Below are 26,031 nucleotides of genomic sequence, written 5' to 3'. Positions count from 1 at the left end.
CGGACGGACACAACAATTTTATTAAAAGCTGCTGGAATATTGGTACAACACAAGCTTTAATTTCTGACAAAAAATTAGGAATCTTTTTTAATTGATTTAAAAAAAAATATGGTTTTGTCTTTTTGTAGCAGAATTTATGTATTTGCTCATCTTAGCATTGAAAAGTTATATTCTAATTGGTACATCACTCAAATATTAATAGGAAATTTATATGGCTGAGAAAAATTAGAAAATTTTGTTAATGTTTTGTTAATAGTACTAATTATAATTCTTTGTATGTGCACTTGAAGGGTTGTTTCTTTAGGACAAAACATTTGTTGTGTTTTGAATTTCTAATACTGAGTTTTTAATCATGGCAAAAATTCTAGGGCTTGCTGCTGGAGCTGGGTTGGCAGTGTACGGCTACAAGCGCTTCCAAGATTACGGGTAAATTATTTAATGTTATTACTTTACAGCAGGGTTGTCCCAACAAGCGGCACGCATGCCAAACATGGCACGCGACCTAATCAAAAATGTCACGTGAGCCCTCCTAAAATACTTAATTTGTCATTCAGCCAATTTTCAAAAAATACTAATTTTTTTAAAATTTTATTATTTATTTACAATATAAAGCAATCGCGGCAATCATGGCAATCATGACAACTAACAATTACTTCAAATAAAACATTATATTGTAGTGAAGGCTAGCATTCTCATAACTATTAAGTTTGTTGTTAAGAAACAAGAAGCAAAAGTCTGCTCAACAACGAACACCTAATGCGCACTGCTACTACGCGTTTTTATTATTCGTAAAAAAACGATTTATCATTAGAAAGAATTAGTTACTAAACTTTGGCACGGGAAGAAGTTATAGGTTAAAAATTTTGCACGCCGGCATGTTTGAGTTGGACACCCCTGCTTTACAGCAAATACTCTTTAATACATTTGTCCAAAATTGAAGTTTGAGCTGAACCCAGCGCAATAAATCAGGCGTGCATTGTTCATTGTGGTGCTTTGCATATACTGCAGGGTTGGCAATGAACCACAATTTGCGTTAGCCAGTTGATACTCTGAACATAGGTTACATTTATCATTTACTGTTCAAGGTTTTTATTGATAAAACACACATGAAAGATGTTCGTAGAAAAACAGCATATTAAAAAAACGTATATTAAAAAAACCTCTTCCAAATGTTGAATGTTGAACAACTTTCAATTGAAGCAGTTGTGCGAATTGAATGCATAACAACATTAATAACAAAAACATGAAACATAATAAAAATTAAATCTTTTGCCAAAACCTAATTTTTTAACCATGAAAGAGATTACAATGCAACACAATGAACTCTTCAGCAATTTAGTATGTTTTATAAAACATTGTGTTTTAGTTCTACCTTACTACAAACATCATCTGTTGTGCAGTAAAATATTGCCTTGAAAAAAAAAATACCACTGCTAGTAATGCATAACAAAACCTCGCTAAATTTAGGCCCAGCCTTAAGTGTAGCGCATTTAGCGTACTGTTTAATGAAACATAGCTCATTTTGCGTAACGTGTAAACATGTCAATATGTGGGCTCATATTCCAACATTTGTTTCTGTGTAGAAAGAAGTTGAATGATAATCAACATGTGGTTATTGTTGGTGGCGGGTATGGCGGCACAACAGTTGCGCAAAAGTTAATCGGAAGAGGAAACTACACACTTATTGACCAAAGGGAGGCACTCCATCACAACATGGCAGCTTTAAGGTTACTATTTATTTTTCAACACAGTTTTATTAACAAATTTTTTTAATTTGCCACCTTATCATATCTGACCTATTCGAATAACTAAAGAATTAAAGATAAATAATAATCTGCTATGACTTTTATTTTACAACTATAGAGTTAAATCATATATAAAAAGTAACATGTTATACAGCAGTTAAAAAGGAGTAGAACACATTATTATCTAAAAGTAGATAAAATGTAAAAAAAAAATTCAAAATATTTTATTTATTATAATTATATAGTTCCATTTTATAGAGCTGCAGTAGAACCGGGATTTAGTAAGAAAACATTCATATTCTACAAACCAACTTTTGCTGAAAATTTTGTTCAAGGAAAGGTTGTTGATATTGACACTGCCAATAAGCAAGTACTGCTGGAGAATAGAAAGGTTGGCTAGGAAAACAGACAGTTTAATTAAATAAAAATAAAACCGTTACAACTTTCTTGATATATTGCAAAACAGTTTTATATATTAGAAAAAGGATTATCCTATAAAATACCTTCCTGCTGTAGTGATTAACTGTTTTCTATTGATTTTAGAGAGTAAAAATCTTAAATTAAGCTGTGACTTAGGACAAAGTCTTACTTTACAGCATCAGAATATAAATAGTACTAGTCCTCCAACTCCAGAATGTTCTGCATCACAAAGCTCGATTGAATTTTTTTAAAGGGAATTTGGTGATGAGTAAACTTTTTTTAATTGTTGCAATATTTCCTTTGCCTACAAGTTTAGTTACCCCCTTTTAAGCTCTACAGTGGATAGGTAACGCACAAAAAAATAATCTGCAATTTTTCGGTACCTCTTTTACCTAACGCTTTATTAAGTGTAAAAGTCTAGTCATGATTTACAATTTAACAAATTGCCAAGCATCTTGCACTCTTTGTTAATGTGTACTATTGGCACTAACAATTACTTTGTGTCAAACCAAACCCTGTTACTATAAAGTTGTTGCAAATAAATACAAATAGAGAAACAGAAAAGCAAAGCAAAATGTTGTCCCAAATATAAGATGCTTAATGCTAAAATGAGCAATGAATACCATGTAGAACAGAACATCCACTGAAGAAGTGGTTTGATTAAAGTCTGGTGAAATATTAAGTGAAAAATTCCCAAGATGGCATTATCTAATTAAAATGAATTGGTATTCCCATGTTTGCCAATTTAATGCTCCACTTTTAAACTACAACCGAATGCTACAACCATTGTTCCAGCATTTTTATTTAAAAGTTCACAGGTCAGACAACTTTAACTAAGTTGTATTACTCATTATATTCATTAGAACCCCATCAAATACACCGAATTGGTTTTAGCAACAGGGTCAACTGGACCATTTCCAGGTAAATGCAGTAATGACGAGCCCATCTCGGATTTATCAAAACTGTATGAAGATTTTACAAAGGAAGTAAAAGAAGCCAAGAAAATTGTTATTGTTGGTGGAGGCCCAGTTGGCGTTGAAATGGCTGGTGAAATTGAAGCTACCTATCCCAATGGACAAAAAGAGGTCTGCTTTAATTTATCTAGATCAACGGTGTCCAACCTGTGGCCGTCTGCGGCCGTCAATGAATAATTGTGCGTCCGTTAACACGTATTTTAATAAGCATGCGTTAATGGTTGATATGCTAAATGCAGATTGTAATTTTTTTTGACTTTAGGAAGTGCAGTTAAATCAGTGAGCTAAGCTCTTTCGCTATATTCTCAGTGAACAGATTTCTTATGTGCGCTAAAAAAACTTGATTTCATTGATTGATTGATGCAGAAAGAAATCAGTGTATGACAGGGTTAGGCAACCTACTGCCAGCGGACCGGATCGGCTCGCCAATGTAATTTATCCGGCCCGCGGCCTCTTTGGACAAACTATCGACACGAGTCCATTACAGATACTTTTTGACTATTTTAACTAAGCAAGTGCGTAACATTTTTTTTTTTTTTAATTATATTTTTACGCCCGGTTCGTTTACACTTTGAGAGTGTCTTTTCAACTAGATCAGCGCTTCTTTACCGTTAAACAATGGAAGGCTGACAAGTGGGTTGCGGACAAACGGAAACCGTATTAAAAAATATTGGGCATATATTTTAATTTGTTTTTCATTTTTGTCAATGTAATAAAAACTTGCACAAAATTTAAAATAAATGCCAGTATAGAAAAAAATGCTGAATTTGAAACTTTGAGACAGGTCTAAAATTAGACGGGGTTTTTGTGTTACAGGCCAGCCAGACATTCGTCTACCATTGCTGGTCAATAGATTGGCTAAGAGCATTAGAGCAGGCCCCCCTAAAATATTATTTTTGACAAATTTCAATGCAAACGCTATTTTTTCGCGCTTTGCGCGAACTCCTTCTATCTGTCTTTGTTGTATTTTAGTCTCTTTGAAGTAAATCCGTTAATAACAAAAGTGCTACTTATATCAAGGCATATTGCGCCGCAATACTAATAAAATCCAATTCTTACATAAATGCTTGTGTTTATAACAATATGCGATTATTTTATGTGCCTAAGCCCTTTTCGATTGAATTAAAAATTTTGCCAAATCTAAACGTATTAAACGCATTTTTTTTCGCGCTTTGCGGGATTAATCTGCATTTAGGTTCCATATTTTACCACAAGTGTGTGAGACAACAAAACGTCTTTTTAAGATTAATTATGTTATGATTTCATGATTTGACAACTTTTTGAGTCATCCCTATAAACATTTAACTTGCGGCCGTGAGGAAAATAAGACTGTCAATGCGGCCGTCAAGAGCTGAAAGGTTGGACACCCCTGATCTAGATTAATTAAATTAGCTATTTTATATAATCATATTTTTAGAAATATGTTTGAATGTAATTATATTCAAGTGTTTATAAGCAAGATACAAATGTTTCTAAATTCAATTGTTCATAAGCGATGTAACGGTGTAAAATAATATACTGGGCATTTATTTTTAGATAATTATTGTGCACAATAGTGACATATTGGTATCTCCTAAGCTTTTACCAGAAGCAAGGGAGAAAATTGCACAAAAACTTGAAGCAAAGAAAATTCAAGTAGTTTATGGTAAGTTTTGGTCAAGCTCAGGGATGGGCAAATGTATTCAATGGAAGAGCCATTTGCAGAAAATACAAGCACCAAAGAGCCTCAAAATTATTTCAATACAAAAACGGTAAATAAAGCAAGGCCAGTCGCAGCAATAACAGAATTGTAATATAACAAAACGGTAATAATCAACACAGTAATAATGGTAATAGCAAAATAACACGCACAAAATTCATTAATTTCAGTTTTTTGTTAACTAACTCTTCGGACTCTATGTCTCAGGTTATGTCATAAACAAAATACAGGCCTAAATAAAAAAAGAAAAAGAGAGAAACGTTTATAATGGTACTCTTGGTAACCTTTATAATTTTTTTGAAATTTTACGCTTCAACTAGAAGAGCCACAAAAACACATGCCGCAGAGCCGCATGCGGCTCGCAAGCTGCAGTTTGTCCACTCCTGGTCTAGCTGTTTATATTTTTGTTGAGTGTGAAACTATATGAACAGACCAAAGTAAATCGTACAAGTAACGAATATTTTATTTGCTTGTTTTAGTTAATTCAAATTTGTAATATTTTATGTTAATTATCATGAAGTATTTAATTTAAACTTTGGCAGATGACAAAGTGACCAATCTGCGTGACATTCCAGTTTTACAAACCAGAGAAAATATTGTTGTTAAAACTTCTTGTGGAAAAGAAATCACAGCAAATTTAGTTATTCCATGCTTTGGTCTCCAGGTTTTGGATGATGCTTACAAGTCATCCCTGGGTAAAAAACTGTGTGTTTCTGTTTTTAAAGATGTTGACTAATTTTGTCTTGTTTCTTATTTCCTAAATTTAATGTTGTATTTTAGCTGGAAGTGTAAATGAACGAGGACAATTACGTGTAAATGAAAATTTAGAAGTGGTTGGAACTAACAGTGTTTTTGCGATTGGAGATTGTAACGATTATGATGTAAGTACTGTTATCTGTTGGAATATGCCTAAATATCATTCTAATTATTTGATTACAAATCAAATGCAGAAAAAATCAAATTTCTTTAGTGGACCAATACTAAAATTTGTAAAGTTCTTTGAAATGGGTTTTTTCAGATTTTGTGTAAATCTAAGTTGGCTATACAACAATACTGTTTTAAATAAATGCTTTATTGATACACTTTTTGTGCAATTAATGGTAATCTAAGCTAAAACAAAAACCAAAGATCTAAACCAATTCACTACGAAATATTTATTCGTTTTACATATATATTAGGAAGGGTTGCGAAATCACTCTTTTTTAAATTCACCTGCTACATATGGATTGTCATAGATAAACACCTAATACCGTTGTATACAAAATTTAAGCTCATTTTAACATATATTGGTGTAAGGAAATCGAGGTGAATTTTTGGCGAAAATTGCAAAATCGGTTAAAAATGCACAATTTTAGGTTATGTTTAATCTATGTTTTTCAAGTGAAATTAATTTGATGTCACCATATTATGCTTGTTTTTTAAACAGATATGAAATTACTAAAGCGATTAGATCTGCAGATATTGCTTTCTAATATTTATTTGCAGTAGTATTAAATTTTTTTTTTTGGTCGAAAGTCAGAAAATTTAATTAAAAGAAAAAATTTTGGATTGCCTTCATTCTATACTTTCCAAGTAGAGTATGACTTTTAATTATTTTTTATGGAAGATATGCATTTTAAAATTTAATGATCAGTATTGAAAATTAAAGTTTTGCCAAAAATTTCAACAAACACAATTTAGCAAAGTCAGCAGGGTTCTGTTTAAACACTTTTTGACATTGTTGTTTGTCTAATATAGAACATACGCTGGTCACTAATGTACGCTTGTTGTAATATTCTATTTTTATTGATGATTGTTGAAATGGTGTTAAACATGTTTTTTTTTTCTCTTTTACCGGAATGTGAACAACAGGTCTGAGAACTACTAAAGCAGTAATTGCAAAAGAACATGTGAAATGGTTAATTCTATAAGTATTATTAACTGGCTACACCTACCGGTATTTGCTAAAGGGAATATTGCAAACATTATACCAGGGTTTCTCAACCGAGGCCCTCGGCCCCCCTGGTGGCCATAAAGGGGTAATTGGGGGGGCCACGGGTATAACTTTCTAGCTAGATATTGCGAAAATCAAATTGTCAATATTTTCATATTTAGCCATTTAACTTAAAGTTGTGGTTTTTATTATTAATGTAAAACTTTATTGTAACGTTTTGTAACACATTTTTCTGTCACCTGCTTTGTCTCATCAGTTGGGATGCTTAACCAACGTTGAATATTTGATCTTTTTTGTTCGTTTTATTGCGGAAAGTTACGCCTAATTGGTCGTTCGCGAGTGGCAGGTTTGGTTAAATGCCTGTGCGAAACAATTACTGCGCTGCTTTATAATTTATATTAGCCATGCAGTGCGGCGTCATCGTTTTTTCGGGCGGCCAATTATTAGATGCGACACCACGTAAATATCCACGTAAATCGAAGCTTGAAGAACGCCGTTAATTTCGCCACCGTACTTTATATTTTTTTTCCCTGGATAAAACCGGGATTTTTGGGGCAGTAAAATACTAAAAGTATTACTTGCATTTACACTGATATAAACACTGCACAATAATACCCAAAAAGGTTAAATAGTTAGCCTTCTGCCGATGCGCAGTTTAACTCTGGCCCTACCTCCAAGTGGCGGCATAGCATCCTTATAGGAGATCGGTTGCCCTAAGGACTGGGTCCGAACATATACTGATATTTTTTTTAGTTTGTAAAAAAGGCAATGAAGCAGCAACCACCCGAGACCAATTTTTACGGTTTCAATCATATTCATTTTTTAGCCTTTAACAAATGTGGACGACGTATAAACCACGCTATTTTTTCGGGAACTTTTTGTGGTAGTTCCTGTCACTTTTCCCGTCATGTAACATCCATAAATATTCTGTTGCAATTTTTTTCGTCCCCTCGCTTATTATCTATCAATAAACAGAACGACGGCCCCACCGACTCAAAATATATATTACATTTATTGTCATGGAATACAAAATAATGAACTTTTCGGCGCTGGTCGAATGTTAGTGATCCGTGCGATCACATTGTCTTCATAGAGGAATATCCCGAGATCACTCAAAACATGAGTGGATTGACTTGCAATTAGTTGGCAATCTTGCAAGGGCGCAGCCAAGCTTCCACCTCTTGTTCTGCGTCACTCATCCTGTATAGGTGCGGGGTTCGATCATACAACTGGAGGATATATTTGTTTGTAATCAGTAGAGATCGACCGATATACATTTTTTGGACCGATACCGATACCCGATTTTTTACAATTTTTCAACCGATATCCGATACCGATACTGATTTTTTTATATAACCTGGGAAATGTTCAAAATTAGAATAAATTGAAAATAAAATTCTAATAATGTTTTAGTTTATATACCTTTATAAATTATTAAACAATTATTTGCATATTAACTTGGTGTGATGCTAAAACCAAAATGTTTTTTGATAAAAATATTGCGAAGTTGTTTGTTGTACAGGAAAAATAATATCATATTTTTGTGCTAAAATATCGGCAAAAGTATTTTTACCGATACCGATATATCGGTAGAAGCCAAATATCGGCCGATATTATCGGTAAACCGATATATCGGTCTATCTCTAGTAATCAGTGGCAGGTCGTCGATAAATTCGTCAACGAAATCCAGCAGTTGTGGTTCCAGATCGAAAAACCTGGAATCGTTTGGCTGTAAATCAAAAAATTGTTTAATGCCATACAAATATTTAATCAGCACAAATGAATTGAATGTTTTACCTTTATTTTTTCAATCAGCCGCGGAGCGCCGGACATGCACGGGACAAGGTTGAAAGGTTTCGCCAGTTCCTTTATTTCATCCAGGAAATCAACCTCTTCCAAGATTCTCTTCCGCATCCTTGTCGGCTTCCTCATCTTGCCGACGACCGAGGATGAGGTGCAGCGATGCTCAGGGTCATCCTGGATCCTGACTAACTTCTCCCTTGTCAAGGCTCTCTGCATGCTTGTCATCCAATCTTACTCTTTTTTTCAACCCATTTTTGGTACATATAACTTGAAGACTCGGAAACTTGAGATGACTTAATCTTAGGCACCATATTAAGCGCATCACTTAAGTCTTTCGGTGTAATCTAATGATTGGATCCATAACACTTGGACACCGGTCGTTCCAACTTGCTTGGCTGTCACAGTTTTGACTGGTTCTTTACCACAATTTGAGCCTTGTGGTTGATCGGCGCACAGAGTTTCGAGAAGAAATCAACCTTGTATGGTGCCTTAAGTCTTGTTGGTGGCAAAAGTTTAAAAGGAGAACCACCGGGTGCTTTGTGAGAGATGGGTGCAGCTAACAACTTAGAGGTGTTCAATTTCATTGCTGTTTTTATTGTATTTGGTGTCCGCAGTGTGGAGTGACATCCAGCAGAAGCAAGTTTTTTTGTCTTGGTTGTTTCCCCAAGTTTTGACGGAAAGGAAGATCTCTCTACTGTTAATTTTTCGCCAGCTGTTGTGCGTCCTCTTTCGCCTGCTCCGCCAACTTCTATTGGTAGTACCGCTCCCCGTCTTCTTCAGTGGCAGACTGGCGAACGCCTTTTTTCTTTGGTAGTTCATTAATAGCTTTTGTAATGCCATCAACTTCAAGAAGGGTATATTTGTTTGTTGTGTCTCCGGGATTTGAACGGAAGGAATTTATGTCCTGTCTTTTGCAATCTCCCTTCTTTGCCAGTCGCTGTGAGTCCTCTTTCGCCTGTTTTGCCAACTCCTCTTGGTAGTACCTCTCCCAATCTTCTTCGGTGGGTGTTGTTCTTAACGCTTTCTTTATTTGGCAATTTGTTAATTGCTTTAATAATATCGTTAGTAGTGAATTTCGGAGTTTTCACATAAGGGTGCTTCCTTTTGGACCATTTCTGACTCCAGTATTCGTGTTCAGGGACAAGGAATCCTCCCAGTTCATCCGATCCTGGATAGCTAGTAATGATAACATGGGACTTACTAAGTACTGGCCACAGTCTTTTTGCCACTACGGAAAATTTTCAGTTTTATTTGCTTTCTTCGAAGCACTTTGACCAGCCCTTGCTGGAAGAGTAGTAGTTTGTGTGCTTTTGTTAAACTTCGACCTGGGTTTTAGCGCCGCCAACATTTCAACTGTTCCAAAAATGGTTTGGGTGAACGTGGTTGCGCTTTGTCGTTTATTTAGGGTTCCAGTGTCCGATGTAAGTAGACCCGGTTGAGTTTGAGTTGTTTGTATGCTTACAGGCTAGCTGCGGACTGCTACAGTTTGGGTGGAACCAGTCATACCAGCACTTTTGGAAGTCTGAGTAGACATTGACGCCGAGAGCTTGGTACATTGGAAGGTCTGAGTCGAAGTGGACACAATAAGTGACTTTGAACTTTTTGATTCCTGTCCAATAGTTTGAGTTGAAATAGGGGCGGTTGTCGAAGTAGAGGTCTGCATGGATGCAGGTTTACCAAAGGATTGGGAAGTTTGGGTTGGAATGGACTTTATGATCGGATTTACGGTTTGGATGCGGGCGGGCATAAAACATTTTCTGGTGGTCTGTGTTGGAATTGGCGTTGCAAAAACAAGGTTTGGCTGGCGACGGATGAGGATTTTAAAGATTTAGTCTGAATAGAGATGATTTCGGGTTTGCTTGTTTGGATACAGACGTGTGTCCTTAAAGAGTTAGCCGTCTGGTTGAGCAGGTTTGGGTAATTGGACGTTTGACGGACGATTCGACAGGTTCAATCGTGCAGCGAATGAAGACCTGCTGCGGTGATTTAGATACGACCTGGATATGTTGACTGCTATGCGTTCAACGTAGAGGGGCAACCGATGAACCTACGGGTTACTGGGCTAAACGATCTTGTGCCCTACACTGCCTTAAAAAGAGCATTAGCCTTGGTCGAGACATTCCTTTCCAAGCGAACCAAGAAAATTTCAAACATGTCGGAGGTGATGATTAAATTCACGCGTGGTCCTTTGATCGGGAATCCTGTTTGAAGAAACACAACCATGTCAGCAGGTAACAGGAACGGCGGTTCGCATGGTAGTTTCAGAGTAGGTTTGGTAATGGACTTCACCGCGTCATTTGATAGACCTATAAATACACCAAGATATGCTTATTTAGGTTTACACCCAATACTAAGGCAACAATCGACATAAAACCAACAGCAATTACCTCGCAATCCTATTTTTACGATATTCTTTCTTGCCGGAATGCGAATTTTCAGTATCTTATCGTTGTTTGGGTTGCTTGAAATCTTGATAGAAAAAATATTGCGAACATAACTTAACAAACTTAAGCACTGACGGTTAACCTAAAAATAGTATTCCTAAACTGAAATTTTAGCGATAGCAACGGCATACGCAGAAACGTAAGGAAAGGGCATTACAAAGGGTTAAGTTTTTTAAAATTAAGATAAATGTTTTCCTCGTTTATAAATGTAGCGATTTCCGAATAAAGCAAGTTTATTCTGCGTAAATTCTGTCATTAAAAGCAAGTCTATTAAAATATGTAGAGGTATTCGAGACAGACAAAGCATTAGGGTTATTTTCACCACTTTTTACAAGCCGACATTATGATTTTGCTTAGTTTGTGCCGTATTGTGTTTGTCATACGACAGGTTTAAATGAGTCGCACACCCTAGTACAGGGGTCGGCAACCTACGGTCCGCGGGCCGGATCCGCCGGATTTTTTAAACTAGAGACAAGGCAATGCACCATATTTTTAACTTTTTGAACCATACGAAAATGGAAAAAATGTTAGCGCTTCGCGCGAGTCGTCTTGTTTCACTTTCAACTTCACATTTTCCTTTTGAGAGAGTCTTCTAAGACCAAAGGGCCGTGCGCATAAAAAACTATCTAAGTGGAAAATTAGTAGCATGGAAACTCTGTAAAATGAAAATTTCTCCAATTTAATCTTTTCTCCGATGAATTCTGTCTTTTATGATAAAATTATACCAAAGGTTATCAGAAATGTGTCTAATTTAACTTTTGTGTGTGCGCAATGCGTCACGTCTTGCAAATTGAAAGGCAATTTAAACCAATCAAACGCAGTTTTTCGCGCGTTATGTTTTAGTATAAAATATATATTTTTATTCAAATGGCATAAAACATTTAGGTCCGACCCTGATGACCCTGATTTAGAATGATTAAAAACCAGACGTTTTTACAACAAAATTTATATGAAAATTTATTAGAGAACTTGCTGAGGTTGGTTTGGCCCGCGACTAGCAAAAGGTTACCGACCCCTGCCCTAGTAGATAACGTTTATTTTTAGTAGGCTAACTAGCAAACATCGTATTCAAAAGTTAAGCCGCTAAATACTACTGCACCATTTTGTTTTTACTTTTTTATGGAAACTTAGTAATAAAAACAGCTGTTCCGAACAAACAATTGAGAAACTGGTGTAACTTATGCTTTACCTTCAAGCCTTTTTTAAATATAGCGTTCCTGGAATGCACAATTCCTCGTAGAAAGGATAGAAACCTAAACAACGTTGCGACTAAAATATCGATATTCAAACTTAGTGTAGTTTATGTTAAATTACGCGGCTATCGAAACAGAAACGTGCAAGGTTTATAACGTTTCTTAAATTGAAATGAATTTTTCTCCCTTTGTTTTCCCTTTGTACAAGAACACATCCACCCTCGAAGAGTGCGATAACCACCATCACACAGACCAAAAACATAGCGATGTTAAAAGCCGGGTTTGGAGTTTTTCCAATGAGTCGGTACCATTGAATAGAAACATTTCTGCAAAGCCTGGAAATATTTCGCAGGCTGCTCTGGTTGGAACGTAATGGCGAACAACCCATTGAAGGGCGCCAACAGTTTCGAGTCGATTCGAATAAAAAACCTAGCTTTCGCCTTTGCAATAAATTTCTGTCGTTCCCGACAAAAGACATTAAACGAATATGTAAAAAAAAATGTAAAAAACCTTGCTTTGGCGAAAAGCCGTTGTTTCAAGTCGCTTGTGACGTAACAGAATATTTGAGAAACTACTGAATTTGGCAAAGTTTTCGGAAATTACAGTCAATTTTTTTACAAATAATGCATTAACACAACCATTAAATTAGAGAAATAACACACCCAGTTTATTTTTTTGGTAATTTTGGCAAGAACAAAAGCAGGCACACGGAAGAAAAGGTCAGAAGTGGTCCGCTAAATTTTTTACTTAATAAATAATAGGTAGGACAGCAGCATTTTTTTGCTATAAACATTTGCTCGACTATTGCTCTATGTAAGAGGCAGGAAAAACAGTTTGGACCAGTGTTTTAAAGTTGGCGATATTTCCCCTTTGGGCGCTAGAGAAATACAACAGGGGTCGTTTCCGAAGGATATAGGGGAGCCATAGCACATTCTCTAATTCCGGGTCGGTATGCCACCTTCACAAAAATCTAAATTTTCTAAAAATGCGCAAGACAGTCACAGTTAGATCGCCTTTTAAGAAACTGCTTTAGTTAAAAAAAAGCTGTTGTTACACCAACATCGGTTATTAGAGCAGACAGCGAGCTGCGCCAAACTAGGCGTTTTTAGCAAGAGCGTTGTCAATTGTCGAATACGAACTTGCTAATCAGCCAGCCCGAACGAATAACCAAAGAGAAAAAATAACCTGCGTTTACAGTCGACCAAACAACACAAAACGTTTTGCGTTTTGGAGCATAATGGTTGGAGGTTGCAGTAAGACGTAATAAGAATATCAAAGCCCATACAGAAGTAGGTATCATATTCGAAACGTCCAAAATGATACCTACTTCTGTATGGGCTTTGATATTCTTATTACGTTTTGCGTTTTATTTTGGTTTCGCATTAGCTTAAAACGCTTGACCTACTTATATTCAGCACCCCAAAAGAGGACACTTTTTTGTCGGCAAGTAAAACTAAAGTAGAATTGTTCTGTTTCAGTTAATGATGTTTTATGCTGATTTTCGGGATGTTCTGTTGTTTTGGGATTCTAGGATTAATTTTCGATAGGAAATTTGGTGTTGCTGACTTGCTGGCCGAATCGAGCGCAAATATTGATTTATTTGTTTCGAGCGCGATGGTTTGCTGTTGGCGGCTACGAAAAGGGTTATCGGTGACGATTTAAAATCCTACGTTTTAAAGTGAATAACCACACACTTTGACTTTATTAATTGGCCTTTTTACATGTGAGGTTCGGTTGCAATTTTGTGGCAATGTTTGCAATAACAATCAAGAAGGTGGGGCTGGTAGGGCAATTTGTTCGCAAATCTTTTTTAAACCAGCAATTCAGCATGTTTCATGGCTACAGTAGTTTTTTTTGGAAGGTCTCGCTTAAAAGTCTTGTTGAAAGTATGAGCAACTAACTCGAAATGCGAAGAAACAGGACATTTGGGCATTTTCGAGCGTCCTCAAAGGACCATTCACTTTTCTTGAGAAAAGAAATCCTCCTAAAAATTCCTCCTAAAAGAGGACATATTGTAGGCCTACATTAATAACATTGCCGCTTCGGACAGTTTGTATATCTTAACAAAAACGAACAAAAAACGATAATATCAGTTATCAAAATTGGGGTTTGACCCCTTCCCTAGATACGCCACTGATGATCAGCAACCCAAATAAACTAGGGCAGGGATGACCAACCTTTCAACAGAATGGGCCGCATTGCCACTTTAAAAATTTGGACGGGCGGCAAAACCTATAAAATTAAAAAGGTTGACGTCATAAGTTCGTCATAAAACAACTTAACTGAGAAACATCCGCTCTTGGAGAGTAAACTCGTTTGCAAATATGCAAGTAAATATCGGCCTTATGGCGTGAAGCGCGAAAAATTGGGTTTACATGCCGTATCATGCATGGTACGACATCTGTGGGCTGATATATTTCTTTAAAACAGTCCGCAAAAACACATATCTTGCTTAACAATGCTGGGTGCAAAAGTGTTGCGACATTAGACTCGATTGTATAGTCTCAGAAAAAATATAAGATTTGGCCCAATTCAAATACTGTGCGTTCTATACATGTTTTGATGATAGTCAAAACAATTGTTTAGAATAAAAGAAAAGTGAGAAATAGTGGTGGGCTGCACGTAATCGTCAGGCGGGCCGCGGGTTGGACATCCCTGACCTAGGGGGTCTCGGGATATGTTATGAACACCCCTAGCGGGTACGGGCAAAACCCAATTTTTTTACATTTCGTGTATCATAGACGCTAAAACGGCGATTATTAAGAGGTTACGACTGTTTAAAATTAACTGTTCGACGCTAGAAAAACGCAACACTTTGTTGACGCATTCAAGTCACGTGATTTCAATAGTGCGCGAAACTCTATCATTCCATGTTCTGTATCTAATCAAAGATAGATTTTTTAGTTAGTTTTGAACATGTTGGCAGTTTGTACAATTTCCCTATTATGAAGCCATCCCAAACATACCGTTAGATTTTTTAATCCATTTGATGACGTATTTAAATATAAAACTAAGAATGTATTTTTTTATTTTTATTTGCAAGGTTACGAAGTTAGCGTTAGAAGCTTGTAATCAAGCAAATTCGACGTACGAAAACTTGATTCATATCGCCAAAGGACAACCGCTGGTACCATACAAACCAGGTATAATTGCCAATTTATTTTAGGGTATTATCACGTATTTACCATTTCTTCAGCCATGTTTACAAAGCTGCGCTGTTTAACTTTTTTGTAATTATTATAATGAAGATGTCTAAAATATGATTAAACTTTCGGTACATCAAAAAAGAAAAGAAAAAATACTTTCTTAAAACCGTTGGGTCGGTAAAATAGAAACATATTTGAAGCAAAATCAAATAGAGACGTAATTTTTAAGATGTAGGTTTCAACTTTCGGTAAACAGCGTTCTCGGATTTAGTTTATTATTATCAATTCAGATACATTCCGAATGGTAGTACCCATCGGCACAGATCAAGGAATCGCACAGAACGGTTCTAAAGTTTTCGGTGATTTTCTGGCGAAAATGATCAAGGGAAGGGATGTGTTCGTCAAGAAAGTTTGGGGAGACATGAGACAACCAGTACCAAAAGATTAGGCCAATCCTATGTTTCATTGTGCGATCCGATGTGCAACTACCTTACAAATTCATCGCATATTTTTTTAAAAACATTCACTTTGTTTTGTTGTCTGTTTCGCTAAATTCGCCTTCACCGTAATTTGCACTATTCGTTTTTGATATACGTAGGGTGAAGCATAGATTTTTTGAAACAGCAATACATTAATTATTTAGTAATTTGTTGCTTTTTTTGATACAGCAATGCTGAACTTATGTTGTTCGAAACGGCGGATAACTTACAAATTGCTATGTGAGCGCCTTTTACCTTCGTCAAGAACTGCTACTTACTAAGTTTCCTGATCATTTGTGTGCATGTTACCTCTAATTGCTGTATAAATAGTTTTTTTACTGTGACGTCAAATATATGTAGAACGTCGCACCACTTGTTAACTTTTGTAAAACCTATTAAATCTTGTTTTTTTATTAATCTTGTTAGAGAAAAAGTAAATTTTTGAATCAGCATCATGGAGTAATTTTTTTTATATTTTATAAAAGCGGTCTATTAGCGTATGAGACTTGAAACCAACTTCGGCCACTCTTAACTCTCCGGGTCTAGTCTACAAAATATTAATAGGGAAAACGAACCCCTCCCTTTTCTCGTAAAAAAAAAAATTGTCAGCGTCAATATTTGTTTGAACATCGTTGTAAAATCATTTGTGCCCAAAATTTAGCCAGATTAGATTTTGCACAAACCAGGGAGGGGCGTAAATGTTTTTTGGGGTGTTGAAGGATGGTTCAGTAAAATTATTTATTTATTACTAACGCTTGTAAGTAAAGGCGAAGTTGTTTTTTTGCTAATGAAATTATAGATAAGGGCCTGTTTATTAATCTGAAACAGTTGGAGATTTTAAGTTGGGTTTCGTTCGATAAATAGTGTAGGGACAAAACGGACACCTTACAAGGTAGACCGTCACTATAGTAAAAAAATTGGAACAGGAATAAAATTACCTAATACGCTATATCACTGTTTTATGTTTAGACTAGTTTTGCAGGTAGGTAAAGCAATCGGAGAGAGATCTGTTGTAAAAAAGGTTGATTGATATTTGTTTAATGCTTTATTATATAGGTATAGCATAAGAGCAATAGTGGACAGTTTCAGGGCTGGATTAGGGGAAGACCTAAGGCTGTTCACTATAGGCCTAAGTCTGTTTACTAGAGAAGGGCCTAATTTTGCAAACGAAGCTACATCATTAACTACTCCAATAATTTTAACCCCTACCCTTTTTCTAACCCCACCAATAACTCCAACCAGGGCCAAAAAGCCAATGAAAAAACAGCGGCGCCCTAACGGCGCCGGTCAAACTAGGGCTTCCAAACGGCGACACCAAAACGGCTGATGCCAAACCTAAAGCCCCCGATCGACTCAGACCCTCTCCTTAAAGTATCAGGCGTTTTTTGGCCATTTAGGACGCATTTCGACAGATTTAGGTCTCATTCAGATTACGATCTTATTATGTACTTGACAGTAATCTGCATACCGGTACCGTATTTGACTTCACTATCTCGTTGGTCTTAATTCTATGGGTTTATAGATTTTTCTGCTTTAGGTATTGTTGAAGATTTTATTGTGTGTTCCCCTTAAAAGTGATAGCACAGAACGTAGATAGTTCTTAACGAGTTTGCAACATAAATAAAACGATTTATTTATCTACTCACCCACAAGGCACATATTGACTCGACCCAGTTATTCGTTTTTAGCGGAATTCAAAAACTTTTCTGTACTGGATCTGTATCACCATCAGCCTTAACCCTGAGGGCCGAATTTTTCCAGTGCATGTATGGCAACTTGTGAAAATATCTCTAAAAAAAGTTATGCGCCCGCCCCTTAAACAAAATCCTTGATCCGGCATTTCCACGCAACAAGGCAATTAATGATCTTTTATAAGTGGGGTTCGTTTGGTCCCGCTTTCCCCTAATGATGGGTAAATGGGTTACTCACTTTGGTAGCAGTAGAGCAAGAAAGACAAATGAATCGTACCATAAATTAAGTAGCCTACTAGTTCTAGTAGTACTAAAATTAACGCTACACATTTTCTAATTAGAACCTTTTATCTTCAGTAATCCATTTTCGGGTTTTTATCCAAACGATTTTTAGTATTATTTGCGTTATACTTCTGGAGACGTAACTTGTACCACGTGGCTGTATTAGAGACTATATGGTATTACAATTGCTCGCTCCTTGTGGTATATCACGAATTACAATTTAGTCAGCTGATTTTACGTTAAACAGTTTTACTGAATTTGCTAGTTTTGGTACACATTAAGGATAGATGGCAATGTCTAAAGCTAAAATATCTCGTGTCACATGAAGTCCGCTAAAAACTTATTTCCGTGTTTATAGTTCATCTTGCCTTCACCAGCTGTTTGAAGATTCGTAAGCATATAGAGGATCGGCTACAGTACTTTATGAAAGCGACTTAATGTCACCACGATTCGAGGAGCGCGCGAAAATATAAATATAAAAACTTTATCAACAAAGATGAACCGCAAGGGACAGTAAATGCGCGAAAAGGTAAACCAAAAACTGGAACTTTGCCTCATCAATTTGCCTCTGCGGGTCTGAGCTTAACCAACAGTGCCTTCATGTTCACGGTCGAGCCTTCCTCGCACATCACCGACTCAACGACGCCACCGCGCGGCGAGCGAATTGTGTGCTCCATTTTCATGGCGATCATCACCACTAAGGGCTGGCCTTCGCTTACCGAGTCGCCAGGCGCGACTAGGACCTTTTGAATGGTGCCGGTGAGAGGCGCAATGGGCTGGCCAATGGCCGCGCCGGAATCGGCGTCAGTTAAGTAAGAAGGAAGTGGGATTTCCACTTTGATCGCATCGCGTCCGTCAGTGGGAAAAATGTGTAACAAGTCCGAGTCGTCGACAGAGTCACTTGGGACGTAAACGACCTTCAGGCGGCTCGTTGTCCCCCCAACGGTGGCGCTGACGTAGGTTAGGCCGTCCGAAGAGGTTTCAATCGTACCGGTGACGTCACAAATATCTCCGCCATTCAGCGACATCTTGAATGATTTACGGTCGCCGGTGTCGGAAACGTTTTCGACAGAGACGCTAACGTCCTTGCCTGAAATTTTCATACTAACAGTGTTAGCGCGGGGCAAGTTCATTTGAAAACCACTTGTGAAGGGGTCGCCTTTTGATACGCCCCTTGACGAGTCACACTGAATGAGTAGCAGCGCTAATGTAGCTTGATAGGCGTCAATAGGACTACAATCGTCGACGTTAGCCGGAAAAAGGTCGTTGTAGTGCTGGGGAATGAAACCGGTGTGAACGTCGCCGTCGACAAAGGAAGGGTTTGCCGCTAAACGACGCAGAAACGAGATATTGGAATCGGGTCCAACCACCGCGTACTCCCCAAGGCTGTTGTGGAGCTTTCGAAGAGCCCGAGCGCGGTCCGGGCCCCATACCACAAGTTTAGCGATCATGGGATCGTAGTAGGGTGATACCTCGTCGCCCTGGCGAACCCCCGTCTCCACGCGTACGTTTGGGTCTGGGGAGGGGGCGGACAAGTGACGCAGATGTCCAGCGCCAGGCATGAACTCGTTGTCGGGATCTTCAGCGTAGATTCTAGCCTCAAACGCATGGCCGTTTAGTTGGATTTCTTCCTGAACAATATAAGAAGTATTCGTCGCAGCGGCGTTTTTAAAACATGAGGCTGTATATTATCAAAGCATAACATTTTTTAGATCAATCGTCAGTTTATAATAAACAGCTAAAAACTATTGTTTAACTATCTATCTTCAAAACACATGATGTCCAATACGTATTTTAATCCAACACCGATACGTTTGAGCAACTAAATAATATAAGACTTAAATCCGTGATGTTAGAGTTAGTAGTTATTTTACCAGTGGTTCTTCCATAGCCGTGGACCCTTGGGGCTCTTATGGAAGGACCAAGAAGTCTGCGCAACTTTTTTATAATTTCATTGGCTGGTAAATTGCTAAGCAATTTTTTAATGATTATTTTGACATCTTTATGTAGTTTGAATGAGTACTACTTTTATTGTTAAAGAACTTGTGTTGACGTATATTTCTAATTTTAAAAACAAATTGTGCCGTCTAAGTGAAAAAGTTTAAAAAACACGGACTTGTGCATAAACTTTTCAGCAATTTATTAAGTTTGCAATTGTAATGGTAGTCTTGCTTGTATCTTTATAATATTGAAGGAATGGCCGTCGTATACCAGCATTACAGTTTTTTTTTAAATGGCCGAATGAAAATATAATGGAAGACAACAAATAGCCCTGGCTAATTAAAAAAAACACCAACCTGCTTGCTTGGTAGTTCTTCGCCCTGGGCAACCAACAACTGCCATTCCACGAGATCAGTGTTTGTAACCATCTCTGTAACAGGATGCTCAACCTATTAAATATAAATTAATTTTGTCCAAAACCAATCAACGTTATCAGTCAAATAAATAGGAGGGGAAAACCCAAGCGCCGAAAAGGATATATTCCGTTACCTGAAGTCTGGTGTTCATTTCCATGAAGAAGAAATTCTGTTGTGGGTCCATCACAAATTCAACTGTGCCGGCTCCAACGTATTTGACAGCCTTGGCTGCCCGAACTGCTGCCTCACCCAAACGCGACCTGGTTTCGCTGGTTATGTCAGGTGCAGGCGACTCCTCAATGATTTTCTGGTGACGTCTTTGTACGCTGCAATCGCGCTCGAATAGATGTACCGCATTTCCGTGTTGGTCACCAAATACCTGTGGCGTAAAAATATATAGAACATATATTTTGGGGGGCTATATATAATCCGGGTCCCATACATGCTACATTTTGCTGACAAATTAAATTGTAGCACTTGGCTGGCATATCTATATGGTTATGCATCTATATGGTAAAAAAAATTATATCAGTTATATACCTGTTATTCCAATTTGGACGAGAATCTAAGGACCCGATATTCTACTTTGAACATCACAAGAAACAATACAGAAGAGTTCTACCTGTACTTCTACATGTCGAGGCCTGTCTACATATTTTTCGATCAGCATGACATCATCATTGAATGATGCAGTTGCCTCTCTTCTTGCAGCATTCAGTTGGTCAATAAAATCTTTCTCTTTGTGAGCAATTCTCATCCCCTTTCCACCACCACCCCTAACAGCCTTTATCATGATCGGAAAACCAATATTTTTGGCTTCTCTTAACAGGCACTCATCTGACTGGTCTTCACCATGGTATCCTGAAGTGGCAATGCAAAATATAAATTTAAAATAGGAATAAGTCATAACTAATTGGCAATATTATGATTGCTGTAGTATTTTAATATTTTTCAATTTATTTGACTTCATTTTCAACAGTATTAAAGTAATATTTTCTTAAGTTGGTTTAACTTTTTAATAAATTTGTACTTTCAATTTTTGAATTACCAAAAAAAAAATAATATACTCGTAAGTTATCACCTCATGATTAAAGTCTATAAGTATACATGAAAAAATTTAAAATACTACCTTCAATTATTGGCACATTTGCAGCAGCCATTATTTTTTTAGAGGTGCTTTTGATGCCCATATCTCTAATAGCAGAAGATGGAGGACCAACAAAAATAACTTCTTTTTTAAAACATAGCTCTGCAAACTCAGTGTTTTCAGAAAGAAAGCCATAACCTGGATGAATAGCTTGTGAACCAGATTTGATGGCTACCTAACAAAATAAATAATGCAATAAAATAGCTAAAAGTATGTGCAGTGAAAATTAATAAAAATACTAAATAAACAATGTTTGTTAGTAACGACAATATCTATGCTAATAGCAATACAGCAAACTTCATGCATATGTCATTTAATGGAATGCATTTTGGTGGAACACTCACATCCATAATTTTGTCCATCTTAAGGTAGCTTAGTTGTGAGGCAGCTGGGCCAATGCAATATGCTTCATCTGCCATGTTGACATGTAATTGATCCTTGTCAACTTCACTGTAAACCGCCACAGTTTGTATTCCCATTCTGCCAAAACAAAGTAAAATGTATAATATCATGGATGCATATTGGTAAATATGGATTAAGCTTAAAATAATAGATTTATGATATATAACATTGCAAGTTAGCATATTACAAAATTAATTGGAATACAAACTAAATTTGAATAACCACCATTAAATCAGGTATATATTAACTGGTCGCCTAGACAAGTTTGGACTGGCCAACAATTCTTTGCTGAATTAATCACACTCCACCACTTATCGAAAACTACTCTTTTGACTGCTTAAAACAGAAAAGCAAAAATGACAAAATAAAATTTTCATATTAGTAACGCGCTTAAAGTTTTATAAAGATATTTTTACCTGTTTGTTATAAAGTTTTTAAAAGCATACATGCATACACAGAAACTTGTAAAAGCTGAACGTTGCAGATTTTCTTTTCAATAATATTAAAGCACAATGCGTGACCATTTAGGCGCTGGTCTAGAATCTTACCACAATTATAAAATCATCGCACAAAAATTGAGCTAGGGTGCGAGTTAGCGTTTGGGTGTGTCAAGTATTATTATATTCTTTATTTAATAATAATACTTGACCCACCCTAACCCAAAGGCTAACCCGCACCTTAAACCAAATAATGTTTCGTTGTGGTAGGATTCTAGACCAGCGCCGTCATTTATTATACAACTGTATAAGTATGATTTTATGCTTACTTTCTGGCAGTTTTCATTATACGGCAAGCGATTTCACCTCGATTGGCAATAAGAAGTTTATTGATTTGGCGATAGCCAATGTGTTTTTTCTGGGCAGAAGCATTGCTGTAGCATCTTGAAAAACAAACTGAGCGTAGCCCATTACACGCTTTGGAGAGTGGCATGGTCTTTTGCATCAAGTAAAACATTGCTATAGTTTTTAAGTTCTAACATTAAATACAAGGTTCTCTGTTTTTACAAAAAAAAACTAGTTAAACATTAAATACATCACGAATTATTAAGCCAGTAAGGCGCCTTCTGAACTATGTCAGCCACAACGCTAAATACATAGTTGCCATTTTTTTCTCACAGTAATCATCTAGATTTACCAAAAAAATAATCTAAAAACATCTAGATTTTTATGGAGAAATCTAAAAATGATTTTTGAAAATATTCAATACTTTTGGACCAAAAAATCAACATTAAAAGCTTGATGTCCTATAAAGTTGCATAAAGGGACTTGCTTGATGCTTTAGATTTAAGATTTTCTGCTTTATAAAACATTTTACTGAACATGACGAGTTACTGAAATTTCGATTTTATATCTCATCATTTTTTTTTTCAATTTGCCAAAAAAAAATTTGCCTTGAAATTACTGAAAATATTTATCGTTAATAGCGAATCTGTCACTAATTTAGATTATACAATATTTTTTTATAATAATCTAAAGAAAGATCTAACATCTAGATTGTATAATCCTACATCTAGATTCAAACCAAAACATCTAAATCTATATTAAAATAATCTAGAATGGCAACTATGGCTAAATAAGCGGCGCTCTTTCACTATCGTACGTAAAAATTAATAAAAAAGAAATTTTCTTCAAATGCCGCTTACCACAACACATATTGTTTGGGTTAGGGTGCGGGTTAGCGTTTTGTTGAGGGTGGGTCAAGTTTTTATTAATAATAAACATAATATTACTTGACCCACCCTCACCCAAACGCTAACCCGCACCCTAACCCAAACAATATGCGTTGTGGTAAGCGGCATTATTTTTTTTTTCGCATAACTTTTCACGTACAATAGTGAAAGAGCGCCAAATAAGCTAATTCTGATTTGCAGAATGTTGACAGGTTGCAATTTGGTTAAGATGCAGATCAGTCATTCGTAACAATTGTTTATTCATCTGTAAATCAGATTTCTATTTTTATTTAAGTAAACGAACTACGCAAGAGGGAATATCGAACAAATGATACTAAAGTACAGTGGTCGCGGCCAAAATGTGAGTTTTTAGCCAATTTTCGTATGCCGCGAGCTATTTTTTAATAATATAGTTTTATAACGGTAAGGCTTATGTAGTTGTTGGCCGCCTGATATCCATACAAAAGGCTTCCTCGAAACCGTATTGTACAAATAAAAATAGCCGTTTTGTGGCGTAATATCGTCCTATTTTGGCGTAAAATTTCGGCCAAAAAATGAGTGATCTTTAGCGGTCACAAATTATGGAATGCAGTGAGGCCTCTGCAGTTCAATTTCTACACTATCGGCGATTTGCCTGAATTTTAGCTGCAAATTTGTCCGCGAGTTCGCTCGAGAACAACGGATGTTTTTAAAATTCGTTTTGTATTTTTGGTAACGTCATTTAAAAATTGTAAATGCTCCAAACCAAACCCATACAAAAAACCTGGATCTTCCCCTGTTTTCGTAGTTGCTTATATAGCCTACGTGGTTAGATCTGAAAAGAATATTTTGTGCCGTGCCAAAAAAAGCTTGCCAACCACTGCTATACCGTAGTAGGCTGTCATTGATCGAACCGCTAACTTGCGGCAAAGGTTATAAAGTTGCTGTTCACTTTCGGTTCGATTCCCTGATTTAAAGCGAGTGAATGTGCAAGTAAAAAAGCACTTTTTTGATTGTTTGCGACGAATAAATAAGTTTAATTGTTTGCGGGTGAAAATTCGCTTTTTTGACACATTGTTTATACGAAAATGGTTCGCAGACAGCTCAATTATTTCAGCTAAACTTTCACTGCAAAATCGAATAATACTTCCTATAGTGGAAAGATTTACAATTACTAATTTCTAACTATTTTAAATTCATATGGAGGTGAGCACCGTAGTAATTGTCCCCCCAAAAAATAATATTTATTTTATTTTATAGGAATCAAAGCACGTGCTGTAGGCTACTTGTAAGTTTACATATTCAACCCATTATACTTTTTGGTAGATAACATGCTATAGCCTACTTTTTTCTTCATTCATTTTTATTTCCCCAAAACATTACAGCAGGAAATCCTTATACAGTACTATTACCGAATTAGCTAATCTAATGCGCTAACTATCAACGAACCACCGGACCATTTGTACGCTGCGACGTACTAACAGTTACTACATTCACATTTAACGCAAGGAAATGAAAACGCACATCAAAACAAAGGCAAAACCAATCGCAAAAATTAATCCATGTAGCCTTGTGTTAAAGGAAAAAGTAGTGGCTGACTAAGAAATACACGGGACAAAGCTTTTAAATAGTACTTGTCCCGGCTAAAATGGGATTTATGGCAAGTCTTGGTATAACTTTCAAACGAGTGGAAAAAACATTCTAAAGTAATGATACCTACTTCTGTATGGGCTTTGATATTCTTATTACATTCAAGTGAAACATTTTATATAGGTTCGAGGATGGTTAAGGTTAAGGTTTGTAAAAAATAGTAGGCTACGTTCTGCCTCAACTCCTCATAAAGACAAAAACTATTCGGGGAAAAATGAGCTAAGAAGCCTCACTTTTTTCCAATGATTTTAGTTTTGAATTAAACCCTGTTTTATCATTTAGCTTTCTTTTCTCAACCAAACAAGCAATGTTTTTAGAGTTATTAACAATGTTTTATCAAAAATGTACCGCTATCTTGAAATATCAACCTTTGAAAAAAGTTCCTGTATATAATGCCATTTTAATTTGCGAAGAGACGTGAGTGACGTCACGTGACGCAATGATCACAGAAAAAAATAATCCATTCTCCGCATTATAAAGGCTTTTATCAAACAGAATTGGCAAACAAGTTGTTAGCTATTTGACCAACCAGCAGTATAGCTTTACAGAAGTCAAAAGTTTATGTGAAGCTCATTAAAGCATTAAGCGTTTATTTGTAAAACTTTAAATCATCCATTTCGCAAACAGAATTTTTATCAAAATATTCTGCAGAAGTTGTAAAAAATACTGACATAATTTGTATAATACTGACATAATTTGTATACCTTTTTTAATTGTATACCATAGCTTTCAACCGGTATACACTTTAGTTTGACCTACCAGGCGGATCAAGGGAGCACGTGCCCAGCACCCACCCCCCATAAACTGAATATTTTTCCCATTTTAACTAAGTAAATAAAAAAAATAGGTTTCTAGTGTTGTTAGGCAATTTTTAACTTTGCGCGAATCTATAACATCTTTGTAATGTACGGTAGCCTAGCTTTTGTATTGAAAGTATGCGTCTCCAACCTAAAACCTAAAAAAACAAACGAATGTATTCTTAAGGTTCCTTTTTTAGGACGCCACCCTTTAATTTAGC

At 36.4% G+C, this 26,031-nt stretch overlaps 2 protein-coding genes across 3 annotated transcripts; one reads left to right on the top strand and one right to left on the bottom strand.

Annotated features, from left to right (window-relative positions):
- Positions 1-287: 287 nt before the first annotated feature.
- LOC146148151 (ferroptosis suppressor protein 1-like) lies at positions 288-16,288 on the top strand. 2 transcript variants are annotated; one of them, XR_014494781.1, is made up of 10 exons: positions 288-426; positions 1,584-1,727; positions 2,004-2,136; positions 3,029-3,250; positions 4,676-4,784; positions 5,381-5,533; positions 5,619-5,719; positions 8,587-10,805; positions 15,255-15,354; positions 15,648-15,680. XR_014494781.1 is itself a non-coding variant. In XM_083386823.1 (9 exons), the coding sequence occupies exons 1-9, from the start codon at positions 353-355 to the stop codon at positions 15,803-15,805; spliced, it is 1,194 nt and encodes a 397-aa protein (XP_083242949.1). In that variant the 5' UTR covers positions 288-352; the 3' UTR covers positions 15,806-16,288. The 2 variants fall into 2 exon arrangements, 1 of the variants encoding a protein (XP_083242949.1); XM_083386823.1 differs by lacking the exon at positions 8,587-10,805 and having other exon boundaries at positions 15,648-16,288.
- Positions 16,289-17,529: 1,241 nt separating this feature from the next.
- Positions 17,530-22,703, bottom strand: LOC146148150 (methylcrotonoyl-CoA carboxylase subunit alpha, mitochondrial-like). Its single transcript, XM_083386535.1, has 7 exons — positions 22,482-22,703; positions 21,658-21,793; positions 21,296-21,488; positions 20,789-21,027; positions 20,300-20,545; positions 20,107-20,199; positions 17,530-19,440 (listed from the first exon to the last, which is right to left on the bottom strand). The coding sequence occupies exons 1-7, from the start codon at positions 22,667-22,669 to the stop codon at positions 18,367-18,369; spliced, it is 2,169 nt and encodes a 722-aa protein (XP_083242661.1). The 5' UTR covers positions 22,670-22,703; the 3' UTR covers positions 17,530-18,366.
- Positions 22,704-26,031: the final 3,328 nt, after the last annotated feature.

Source organism: Ascidiella aspersa, chromosome 4, assembly GCF_963924565.1.
Source record: "Ascidiella aspersa chromosome 4, kaAscAspe10.2, whole genome shotgun sequence".
Classification (NCBI taxonomy): Eukaryota; Metazoa; Chordata; class Ascidiacea; order Phlebobranchia; family Ascidiidae; genus Ascidiella; species Ascidiella aspersa.
This window is presented reverse-complemented; position numbering and strand designations above follow the sequence as displayed.

What these genes read in the sequence shown, in the direction of transcription:
- LOC146148151 (XM_083386823.1), top strand. Translation starts at nt 353, where the DNA reads ATGGCAAAAATTCTAGGGCTTGCTGCTGGAGCTGGGTTGGCAGTGTAC. An exon ending in TACTGCTGGAGAATAGAAAG is followed by an intron (nt 2,137 to 3,028) that starts GTTGGCTAGGAA and finishes TATATTCATTAG; the next exon opens with AACCCCATCAAATACACCGA. An exon ending in GAGATTGTAACGATTATGAT is followed by an intron (nt 5,720 to 15,254) that starts GTAAGTACTGTT and finishes TTTATTTGCAAG; the next exon opens with GTTACGAAGTTAGCGTTAGA.
- LOC146148150 (XM_083386535.1), bottom strand. Translation starts at nt 22,669, where the DNA reads ATGTTTTACTTGATGCAAAAGACCATGCCACTCTCCAAAGCGTGTAAT. An exon ending in AGATGGACAAAATTATGGAT is followed by an intron (nt 21,489 to 21,657) that starts GTGAGTGTTCCA and finishes TTATTTTGTTAG; the next exon opens with GTAGCCATCAAATCTGGTTC. An exon ending in CTCGACATGTAGAAGTACAG is followed by an intron (nt 20,546 to 20,788) that starts GTAGAACTCTTC and finishes TTTACGCCACAG; the next exon opens with GTATTTGGTGACCAACACGG.